The 12,218-nt window shown below is 38.2% G+C and overlaps 1 protein-coding gene across 2 annotated transcripts in view; it reads right to left on the reverse strand.

The window, feature by feature from the left end:
- SLC10A7 (solute carrier family 10 member 7) overlaps positions 1 to 12,218 on the reverse strand; it is a 150,148-nt gene that overhangs the window by 47,726 nt on the left and 90,204 nt on the right. For both annotated transcript variants that reach the window (XM_086747457.1, XM_086747458.1), the window contains exon 6: positions 4,352 to 4,387. In XM_086747457.1, coding sequence (XP_086603583.1) covers positions 4,352 to 4,387 — 36 coding nt within the window. The remainder of the gene's footprint in view (positions 1 to 4,351; positions 4,388 to 12,218) is intronic.

The following is a 12,218-nucleotide window of genomic DNA, read 5'->3' on the forward strand; positions in this document are numbered from 1 at the left end:
CAGAACTATATGCGATACTATGCCATAAAAACCCCAGCATCACATTTTGATACCAAATACAATAAATAAAACCATAAGCTCGTGTGGCTTGGTAAAATTGCCAGTCCACGTGCTCAGCTGACTTTAAGGACAGAGGGAGCAACTCTATCCTAATGTGGCTGGAAAGGAACAGAGCTGCATTCACACGAGAAAGGTCACTCTGCATCATCCTCTTACACGGTAGTACAATATCTATGCTCACTCTGCACACAGGGCAAATCCAACAGACCTTGCTGAGACATCAGGCCAGCCTCCATCCTGTGCAATAAAAAGGCATATGAAATCTCTCAATGAAAATAAACCTGCATTTATACATATTCCTGTTTTTCATGACTAAAGTTACAACCTAAGGACACAAGTGAGATGATACAGCTAAAACTGTTGCAGAGTGCAGTGCTCCTTAAGTTCTGTACTTCAAGTGAGACATCATAAAAAGGTGCTGACATCTCGAGGTTACTAAAGAGATCACAGCACAATTATCTTCACAACATGATGACATCTTTTGTTTAACTGTCTTTTAGTAATGTAAATGTGCCCAAATGCAGCTTACTTAAGAATTCCAAACATAAACAGTTATTACAGATCATAAAATGTTATTATAAGTACTAAAGTAAATAACTAACTGAACATGGAGAACAAGTCATGTGGTAAAGATGGACTGTCACACCCAAGTGACTAACTTCCTCAGGCATTACTTAACCTATTCGTAGTCATCATTTATTGATAGCAATAGCATAATTTCCAAAAGCAAAATTCAGTCTACACTTCAGTTTGTTGTTGGTGGGGTTTTTTTCCCCCAAATGCCTTTGGAAAAAAAAAAAAAAATTTCTCAGCTTAAAAAAATTTCATGATCAACCTGTTACCTCTGGCTTCAGCTAAGTGTATGATCTGACATCCTTCTGTGAATGCTTTGGTACACAGCCTCCTAATCATCATTAATGAAACACTGCAGAATGTTGCAAAGAAATGTGAACAGCATAACCTCATGTTAACTTGAAACTGATGTATCTTACAGCACTTTGTTTCAACGCTATATGAACTCTAATCAATTACATATAGTTTATGGGACATTGCCCATTTATAACATCTTTGCTGGGAATATAACGTATTAACTGTTAATAATAAAGGTTAACATGAGGATGATTATATTGCAGATTAATGCATCTGGAAGCCAGATTCAATAGCTTCTTATTAGGTAAAGTGTTAATCAGGGGTATCTGTGGTGAAGGCAGCTGTTCTTTAAAGTCTAACTAGGCATCCTCACAAGGATACAGTTCGGTAATTATATGCACAGTATTTAAGGTTTAATTAAATCAATCAGAACCTCTTAGTAAGCTTTTTTTTTGAGTAAGATTCTTTGAGTAACATTTACACCGGAAGTTTCACAGTAGAAATACACTTTTCAGAAATGTAACTGACAATCTTGTGTTCAACACTATTTATTTAAAATGATAAATTATTTGCATTAAATGCATTATTTATTATAAGCTTCAAAATGTCTTTATCAATGTTGTTTAGACAATTTATATTTACATTACTAGGCAATTATGAACAGAAAAGGCAGTTCAGAACATTATATTCTTTGGTGCACATAGGGAAAAAAATTAAACCATAACCACTACTGCAGGTTAAGCTACATAAAAAACATAAGCTAATGGACAACAACATATTTTATTTCTGGCAGCAATAAGGGTATTTTATGCAATGTATACAGGGATACTAACAAATAGGATCACTAACGCAATATAATATTCAGACTATCATAGTATGACTATGTGGAAGAGGTAAATACTCGTGAGTACCAAATTCAGGAATTAAAACTCATTGAAGGCATTGCCTTCAAAGGTCCCTGAATGGTATTCAGAAGCCCAGCTCAGCTACTGTTGAGGTAAATCAGTTTTATCTCAAAACTTGAAAATTCCACCCTTTATCAACTAAGCACTAAGGCTAAGTTATATTACTGAACTAATGAATGGTCCAGAAAAGACAACCAGGAGATTACTAGTCAGTGCTTCTCACCCCACAGCAACTACACAGTATGACACAAAATGACCAAGCAGCATGTTGTAAACAAGCAAATAGAAGCATGTGAACTGTGTGCTTGACTCCACTACATGTTGAGCAGGCCAGATGTACCAAGGATAGTCAAAGGAAAATTAGAGAGGTTCACAAGGGGGTGGGCGGAGGTTTCAACTGTCCAGACCATAGACTGCCAGGGTACAGGAACACTTCGTCAGGGTGTGCACGTTTACTTTGCTATCCTAAATGCCACTGAAGTGAACTGAACCTTCAGAGAAGGTGAGCCTCATCTTAGCTGCTGGGCTGACCAGAATGGCTGCTCTTCATGCGTCAAGTCCTCAGCAAAGACCTCAAGGAGTTTTAAATATTTATATACCCAAAGGCAAGTCCTCAAGTTTCGGGTTTTGTGACCAAAAAAAAAATGCAGCTTTTGTAACATCCTCCATCCCCAGACTAGTTTGTCTATCACTCTTATGAAAAACTAATTGATGTGTGTATTTTCCTCAAGAAGAACAGCTGCAAGTCACATTACAAACTGCACAACAATTAATGTGCAGTTTACACACTTCTCATACAAGTGCCTCCAGGACTGGTAGGAAAAACAGAGGCACACGTTTCGCCTTTTTCTCACTCACGTAATGTTTTACCATCTCTTTTGAGAAATAACAATGAAAACTGCAATTTATGGGACAGAATATCTTGCTATCTGTCCACAAACCACCAAAGGAAAGATTTTTATCTTGCTTGAAAAGGTATGCAGATCATTCCTCAATATTTCAATTTCTACAGAAAAATATCCCTGTTGGCTATGCAGAGCACCAAAACTCAGTGAGGTATAGCAGGGTGAAAGCTGCCAGTGAGCAAAAGTAAAGAGAGTTGAAGTTTCAGCCACTTAGAAATAAAGGCATAGGTCTCTGGATGAATCCTTGTGGAAGAAATAGGTTCCATAAAGGAGGGAAGAGAACAGGAAAACGGTGAGGCAGACCATCTGGAATCAATGTATTCAGTGCAAGAATAACAAAACACCTGTTTTTCTTAGAACAGCTACCTTTTTCAATGTACTGTAAGTTTATGGTCCCAGGTATATCAAGAAAGTTTTGCTGATGTGTATTGATATATGAGACAGTCAAAGTAGATCTTGTGTAAACATAGCTACATCAGAAGAATTACAATTTGTTATAGTAAAATAAAAATCCTCCCATACAGTTTTACTGCGGCAGTAGTTGATAATATTACACCCACTCTCACAGCAGTACTTATGCCCGTTTAGTATACACTGCTGTAGCTGTCTGCAGCACATATGCTGCTTAAGCATCCCTACTATAAACAGCGTGCCACTTGCATGCCACTTACAAATTGTTTCAGACTAACTTGTAGAATCATAGAACCACTTCACACTTACTCACCCTTCCAGGGTTGCTGGCTTACATACAACGCTATTAGTAAGACAAACATAAAAGATGAATTATATCTCTCCTGAAATCCTTGAGGTGCTTCTGCCTATTTCCCTTCTCTTCACAAAGCCACAGACCTCAGCAGTAACTTGCCCCACACCACACCATTTGTGCCAGCAAATCCTCAAGCACCAAGACTTCCTACCCGACAAGGGAATTCCTAAAGCACCACTACCCATCTGTAAAAGCCTCTTCATTGTACACTGACTAATATCCACACCCTTATAAAACATGAAGATAAAACTTGGTCTTCTCCCTCTTCTCCTACCATGAACTGTAAGGAACCAAGGTCCCGGCTGAAAAGTGACAATTAAAAAAGAAAGCTTGAACTAACAGGAATAAAGTAGTGTCACATTTAGTGATACACAGGGGCTCCAGTAATTTGTCTTGCTGCTGCTGTCTCACTAACCTCTACCACAAAACACCCACGGGCTTAGCTGCCCAAGAGCAATGCTCTGTTCATCTGAACAGTGCTTTCCCAATTGGCCTGTCATCCATTTTGGATCAGTATGATCTTGTCCAGCTCCTGCATGTGAATGCTCTCCAAGAGATCTCCTGAGTGATTGTCTTATGTGGTGTTTGTATTTTACTCAGCCTAACAGCATATGGTTTTGTAATTCTGCAAGGACAATGGGTTTTGGTCCTCTTAAGAAAGAAATATCTGCATTCCTTGCGACACACTTTGATGGCCTTTCTGGGAAGCAGCTTATTTCATATACTGACCAGAAAAATCTTCCTCATTATTTAAGCGTTGTTCAATCACCCAAATTTATATCTTAAATATACTGATAGGTGCAACATTACACAGTAAAAATACATCTTAAGATCACAATACTTACAAAAAGCAGAAGCAGAAGTGGAGTTATAACAATGCCCTGGAAGAAACAAACAAACAAAAATGTCAATTAATCAGGGAAGCACAATAGTCCTTACTCCCTTTGTGCAGGGAAATACACAAATATCATTCAACATCATAGAAATTACATAACAAGAAGTTCAACTTTGCTCTTCATGGTGTACATTCATTAACATCTGTACACGGATCATTTTATAAACTATACTCAGTACAAAGTATCTTTTTTTACTTCTAGCTTTCCTCATTTTGCACTGAAGCCCCTCTATTCTAAAAGATCTGATATACAGAAATACAGATCATTTATTAAAAAAAAAAAAAATTAAAGCTCTCCCCTTTACTGTGCTGTATCTTAACTTCACTAAGCTGCTCCTCCTTAGGGGGAGCCTTGTGATCAAGTCCCATGCTACCCAGTCCCAGTTCCTCTTCTGAGCAAAAGCTGCATCAACCATGATGAATTAGGTGTCGTGACTGTGTAATGTAAACTGATAATCCCCAAGGAAATGAGCTGAGATCTCAAAACTCATTTCACTTGATTAGACTTCGTGTCTCACTGGTAGAAGGCAAGTCTTTCATCTAATTTAATCACCCAGGACCACCTCAGCTTCCCACATCCTCCAAGCAGACACAAGCAAAAAGACGTGCTGTCTTTACTGACAAGGAACAGGTTTAAAGCTGATCATTGGAGAAAATTGAGGATTTTAAGTTTCATGAGACCAAATCTTAAAATGAGTTGTTTGGGTTGGGAGTTAACATGACATACATCAGTTTCATAGCTGCAAACAGCAATTCCCCACCATCCTTCCATCTGACTTCAATATTTTATTATTGCTCAATACAATGATTCTATCATTTAATGCATGCTAATTCACAAAGCTTGGTCAGCTAAACCAAGACTATTCTTTGTCCAGATATGTTTCAAGAACAACTAGTCTTTCAGCTATTCACAAACTGTATTGTTTAAAAGACAAAAGTCCAAAACTTGCTCACATCCGTCTAAAAGGATGCTTATTTTCTGTTTGTTTTTAGCTCCAAGTGAAAAACAATCAAACAAAAAAGCACTTGTCCCCTGCTTTTCATTTAACCTTGAGTAAGACAGCTTTACTTCAATCTTTCAGAAGCTATTATAGAGAAAAACCTTACACAATTAGTTTTGTATTTGCTTTCTAGGTCCACAAAAAGTCTCAGATCCAGACAGCCCACTAGGCACAGAAAGTTCCTATTGTCTTCTTAAAACAAAACGCAACAAGTAAATGCCACAAATGATAGCAGACAAGAAGGACTGAGGAGGCAACAGTTAAGCTGCGCAACTTAAAGGCTCTGCAAAATTTAAAAATATATTTTGAAATAAATAATATATGCCATATCTGACTGCCCCACTGCCTAGCTATCCATAATAATTTCTTTTTTTTTGCAAATGTCACAGCTGAGATGGATCATAAAAGACTAGACAGAGAAGAAGTAGAAGTAGTAAGAATTGCTTCAGTGAGTCACTCACTGTTCAGAAGGAAGCCTAAACAAAAATGCAGAGAAGAGTTATGAAGAAATATAGGTGCTCAACTATTTCAGCTGTAGAGGAAGAAACAGAAGTTGAGGAAGGGAGGAGGCACTAAGAGCTGAACTGACAGTTGCATACAGTAGAGTCTACGATGCTTAGAATGGAGAATTGACAGTAAGATCTGCACAATGTAGACGCAACAGTCACTTCATCAGAATGACCAAACTCCAGCTTTTATGGACTACTACTAAAAATACACAAGCCAGACTTTCCCCTTCTTCTCATTTCCCCATTGACAACGACATTACACAGCTCAACTATTACCAAGTGCCTAAGTATTCTCGAAACATCCTGTAATTTTGGGATGGCAGAACACCACTGCAGCAGGGTTCCACCTTCAGACCTCCGCATGAGCGAAGAGGGGCATGGATGGAGCGGGAAGTGATACGCCAAAAGCATCCTGTACTCCAAATGAGCACCAAGTGTAGGGAGAAGAGAGCATGCTGCCAGCTGGCGAGTACAGCCAGCTCTTCCCTAAATCTGAAGGAACTAATTGATTCAGCACCATTAGTCATTTCTTCATGCCTCAGTACGTCATAGCACTTTTATATATAACAAAAAATGCAAAGGTAAAAAAAAACCAAAAAACAAAAACCAAACCGAAACAACCTTCCCCTTTATCTTGTTGATAAATAAAGATGGTGTCCTTCCTCTTTAGGATGGGACCTGTATATACAAAGTATATATTTGCTTTAGAAGCTTGGTGATATTAGCACAGTGGGCAACAGCCACTGCTGATTCAAAGCCTATGGCTCAAAAGGAAATGTTACCTCTGTGACAGCAACACTTCTTCCTAATTCTGTAAGCGGAGGGCAAGAGAATCCTGGTATACAGCATAAATAGATTCCTGACTGAGCTTGTTGAAAATCTAGCATTCAAAAGGTCAATTCTAGCAATTCTTTAAAAAATTTTGCTATTTAACCTGGTGATCTTAATAATCAGAAGCAAGTTTCCTGTTGCCTTACCACAGAAAGTATTTACAAGCTTGAATTTTCCCATTTCCCACATATGCAATTCCCTGGGAAGTTAAACAATTACCTGACAGAACAGACAAGTTCGTATTAAAAAATAGATGCTGTTGCTGAATCAGAGTAATTTGATGTTAATGTTTTATTTTGATAAGGAGCACCAGTTTGAAAAACCACAGGGATTTTATTAAAACCAAAGGGTTTTTTTTCAGTCAGTAGAGCTGCGGTGACTGTGATGGTTTACAGTTCCAAGCAAAGCAACATTTGTTATGGGAGGGAACCTCTGTTACCAGACCAACTGATGGAGTTGGTAAAGAACAAACTCTGGGCATATAAAGCTCATTTATATATTACCTGAAAACACTGACATGTTTTTATGTGCAAAAGCCCTTCTCTTCAGGTTTCTGTTCCAGATTTGGAGAAGGGTTTACATTACTACAGTATATAGGTCTACCTTTCCCTGCACACGCATTACCTCTTCATTAGAAATGTGCTCCTCAATATCTTATAAGCATTCTGTGATGCATCTCAATTCACATCCACTAAAGGATAACAAAGAGCACATTGAGTCAAAAGCCTACTGACAGAAAATACAGAAGACTACTTAGGTTTTGAAGATAAAACCAAAATCTGAATTACTCGAAATAAATAAAAGGTGCGAGAAAACAGTTACTCTACACTGTCTAGCTCACACGCTAGCAGAGGCGTCATAAAGACGAACGTATTCTGACACCGGCAGTGTGGCTGCTTTCTAAGACTACAACAGGCTGAAACGCACAAAGGAAACTAAAAATTAAAATAAAGACTATCATTTCTAACTCCATTGGACACTAGCACCATCAGAGAGGAAAAAGTAACTGAATTTGGCTACGCTTTTCCCTTCCTTGCTTTCCAGGCAAGTGCTGTCAAATACATAGTGTATGGAGATAAACAGATTGTAGATTAGCACTTCCAGCTGAAGCTGAGCATCTGCCCTTGAGAATGCAAGGTCATTACACAGTTTTAGCATCTTCAAAGTTCCGGTGGAGTGTTAAGCTTTCTGTCTGCTGCCCACAATGGAGTCAAAGTTGTAAAGTGACTGCTGTTTGCTATCAGCAGAAAAACTTTCAAGAAATCCATTTACACCTCTGATGTGAAAGACTGACTGAATATATTTCAATTATTTTAGTGGAAAGGGAAGAAAAATTCTCAGCCTGACCTGAGACACTGATACAACATAGGAGTCTGAACAGTCATATCAGATACTTGTAAACACATTTCTTTTTACAGTAAAATAAATTAAACATGTCTTAATTAAGAGAGTTTAAATACAGGTTTGTGTGTGTGAGCATGTGCATAAACATACACTTTCACAGGAAGGATGTACTTGGAGATCCATTTAATTGTTATTTGCCTTGTACAGATAAAGATGTTAAGAGGTTTTCTATAGGTTTTATCCAGTGTAGCATTGCTACAGAGCAGATATTAAAAGGTATTTATTCTCCAAAAGAATATATAGAATCAATACCTGTAATTGGTTGGCAAATCAGAGAGCAAAAGGAAATAACATAATAGATCTGCAACTGTGATGGCAAATCATTAAGAAAGAAATTACGCAAATAGTAAGAGGAAGGTGGGCATAGATCCAGAGGGACACATGGTAGAAGATGAGTAGGGATTATTGTAATGAGGCATGAAATACATCTGAACTTTCCTTCTCTTCCTTTATGTGCAATTTTCCCGTGCAATTTTTCTTCATTCTTACAGGTCATCAGTATGACACACATGTGGCAGTTACTAGTGAAAACACCCTAACTAAAGTCATGTCTGATTTGTCTTAAGAAGTAGAGCTAGAAAGAAAACAATTTCTTATCTAACCAAGGTTCTGTATAAATGTTTATTTTCTGAAATCAATTATCTACTTATGTGCTTAAAGCTACAGATGTTCTTGAATGCTTCATCACAGCAGGACACAAAAACTGCAGAAGTGTAAGCGTCATTAAGTTATAAACTGAATAAAGGTTAGTAAAAAGTTAACTGGGCAGCATTTCCATTACTACTGATAGGGTAAGGGGCGAGAAAAAATAGCTATGAACTCTGGATAATTTCATCAGATGACAAGCAGGAATGACAACTGAAACTCAACCTTCATCCATGTACAGCAGTATGTTTTTATTTCAAGAGTCACTGGCACTTTTTGGAAAAGGAAGAGCAACCAAAAAAAACCAAACAGCTTCGCCCCCTCCCCAAAAAAAACCCTGTGCTCTTTTTCTGATTACAACATGAGAAATAGAAATAATAAATGCTTCAAGGTAAAGTCTATTTCTTCTTAAGTCTTTTCTTTCCTTGCTTTTGTGCTTGTAAGTGTGTGTTTTTAAAGATTTTGTTTGTTTGTTTTTGACAAATTTGTAGACAATTTCATTATGTTTTACATTTCAAAACCAAAATCCTGCCTCTCGGAAAGTACTTCTATATCTGAATTAGGTATGTTTGTGAGCAATAAACAACTAGTACCAAAGTTCTGACAGAAGACAGACAAACATTCTCAAAAAAATCTGGTACCATCACAAAGGAATAAAAAAGGACTCTCCTGAAGGTCAAAAAGCTTATTGTGTAGTGTTTTCAAGAACATGATAGAGATTGCAAAGACCACAACACCACTCAAAGTCAGCTCTCAGTCTATTCAAATGAAGGCATTCAGACTTCCATGCCAAACTGCTTTGCAGTCATCTTAATTTTAGATATCCCATAAAGAATTACTCCTACTGCTGAAACAGAGCTTTCACACACCTGGACAACCAGTTAAAACCCTCAGAAGCGAGTTAGTTGCCTTCTCCATTCTTCTACCTGTCCCCACCTACCTTCTTTGGAACTATGCAGAGCCTCTTGACAGAAATCACAGAACAAGACAAAGATACTTACTTGGTTCCAAATCAGAAGAGCAAAAACCACTAAAAGTCAGGTTGGGATAGTCCATGCAAGTCCTTGTGAAACCATCAGCTAAATTAAGAGGGGTCATAACAGAAAAGGGTGTGATAACAGGGTTACATAGGCAACTGTGAACTTTACATATCTCAATTTTCAAGTGTTAAACAATTTTAACATGATTCCAAGTCTGTAACTGAAGTTACTTGGAAAACATTTCAGTATTTGGATCAAGTGGCTGCAGGAGCTTATTTAAGATAACCTTCTTCTGGGTTCTTTAAATAGTTTTTAATATGTATGTAAGCATAGCTGAACAAACTATGCTGTTCATTTTTTCCTACTTAAAGACAACACTAGAGACAACAAATTTCTGTTGAATTAGATTTCCACAATAAAACATACATTCCCCCCCCGCTTCCAACTTCATGTCCATGTAAGGTCCCACATATAGATCAGCAGGGCAATTCAAAGCACAAATACAGGCTGGGTGGAAAATGGATTGAGAGCAACCCTGAGAAGAAGGACTTGGGGGTACTGGTAGATGAGAAGCTCAACATGAGTTGGCAATGCACGCCCGCAGCCCAAAAAGCCAACCACATCCTGGGCTGCATTAAAAGGAGCATGGCCAGCAGGTTGAGGGAGGGGATTCTGCCCCTCTGCTCTTGTGAGACCCCACCTGCAGCACTACGTCCAGTTCCGGAGTCCCCAACATAAGAAGAACGTGGACCTGTTGGAGACAGTCCAGAGGAGAGCCACAAACATGATCAGAGGGCTGGAGCACCTATCCTATGAAGACAGGCTGAGAGAGTTGGGGCTGTTCAGCCTGGAGAAGAGAAGGCTCTAAGGAGATCTTATAGCAGCCTTCCAATATCCAAAGGAGGCTTCTAAGAAACATGGGAAGAAACTCTTCAAGTAGGGCCTGTTGGGATAGATCGAGGGGTAATGGTTTCAAAATAGAGGGAGGTAGATTCAGACTGGATATTAGGAAAAAATTTTTTATAATGGGAGTGGTAGAACACCGGAACAGGTTGCCCAGAGAGGTGGTGGATGCCCCATCCCTGGAAACATTCAAGGCCAGGTTGGACAAGGCTCTGAGCAATCTGATCTGGTTGGAGGTGTCTCTGCTCCTTGCAGGGGAGTTGGACTAGATGACCTTTGAAGGTCCCTTCCGACTCTAACCATTCTATGATTACGACATAAATGTTTGCTTTTATTTCTTGCCATCTCAGAGATTAAGTCTGAACTGCACTTTCTGCTGTACTTATAATTTCAGTCTTTAGGCCATGATGCAACTTTAACATCCCTGTGTTTTCCCCCATGGACAACACAGAAGCTCCTGATACCAAATAATCATTTACCTTTTGCTTTCCAATTTTATTATTTTCAAAATAATTTCAGGTGCAAAAAACACAGGCCTTTAAAAGTCTCCCATCATACACCCCTTTTCTGTTGGCTACTCCAATGACATAGCTAGTTCTGAGAAGGCTTATACAACTGTAGGACTTCAAAATAAAATATGTAATTTAGATCTTTATTGTCCTGTTTTATATCAAATAATTGATCTGAATGCGGAGCAGAACAACAGCGTATGAATCGATGCTTTTTCAGATGCTAAATACACTCATCCTTCCCATCATAAATAAATCTGAAGAGATCTTGAAAAGAACAGGAAGCTAAATTCACACATTTTGTTAAATTCATAAACACTGCAACACGAAGGCAATGAACTACAGTACAATATGCAACTATAACTATAATTAAGTACCACAACAAAAGCTGCAACTCACCTAATCAAGCCAATATTTTATTTTAATAACAAACTGTAAAATCAGAAGTGCTATGTCAAAATGGCTTTTGCTTTATCCAAGGGGACAAAATAAATCAGGTTTCATATCAACTATGAGATTATGCACAGCACTTTGTGAATTGTTCCAGACATTGTAGCACTTCTGTTCTGTTGTGTTAATCTAGTGGCCTCTACTGTGGGAAGACAAATAAGAAGAAAAAAGATAACACTAAAAGGCATACTAGCATCAAATAATAGTAGAAGCCAAAAGCATTTCCACTAATTATTAGTAATTATTAATTGCAGATATTCCCCTCATACACATCCTATAAAAGTATGAAATTGTAAGGAATCAAAAGGAATGCAAGCAGCCAGAATTTGGTTCTTCCAAGACAACAGAACTTAGAATCTAAGAAACAAAGTGATCTGAACTACTGGCAGTAATAATAATAGACTTGTCACAGAGTCAGTGTAAAGAATAAAATCAAAAGGAGAAAGCACTCTTTTCAGTAAGGTTGAGGGGGTGATGTGCCAGTATCAGATTGAGAAGCAAGCCAAGAGTACGAAAAGAATATTTCAGGAAGGTAAAACTCCATATAACCCTAGTTTGCCTGGCTTCCCAGCAGAGGGCATCTTC

Source organism: Chlamydotis macqueenii, chromosome 4 (genome assembly GCF_036417535.1).
Source record: "Chlamydotis macqueenii isolate bChlMac1 chromosome 4, bChlMac1.mat, whole genome shotgun sequence".
NCBI lineage: Eukaryota > Metazoa > Chordata > Aves > Otidiformes > Otididae > Chlamydotis > Chlamydotis macqueenii.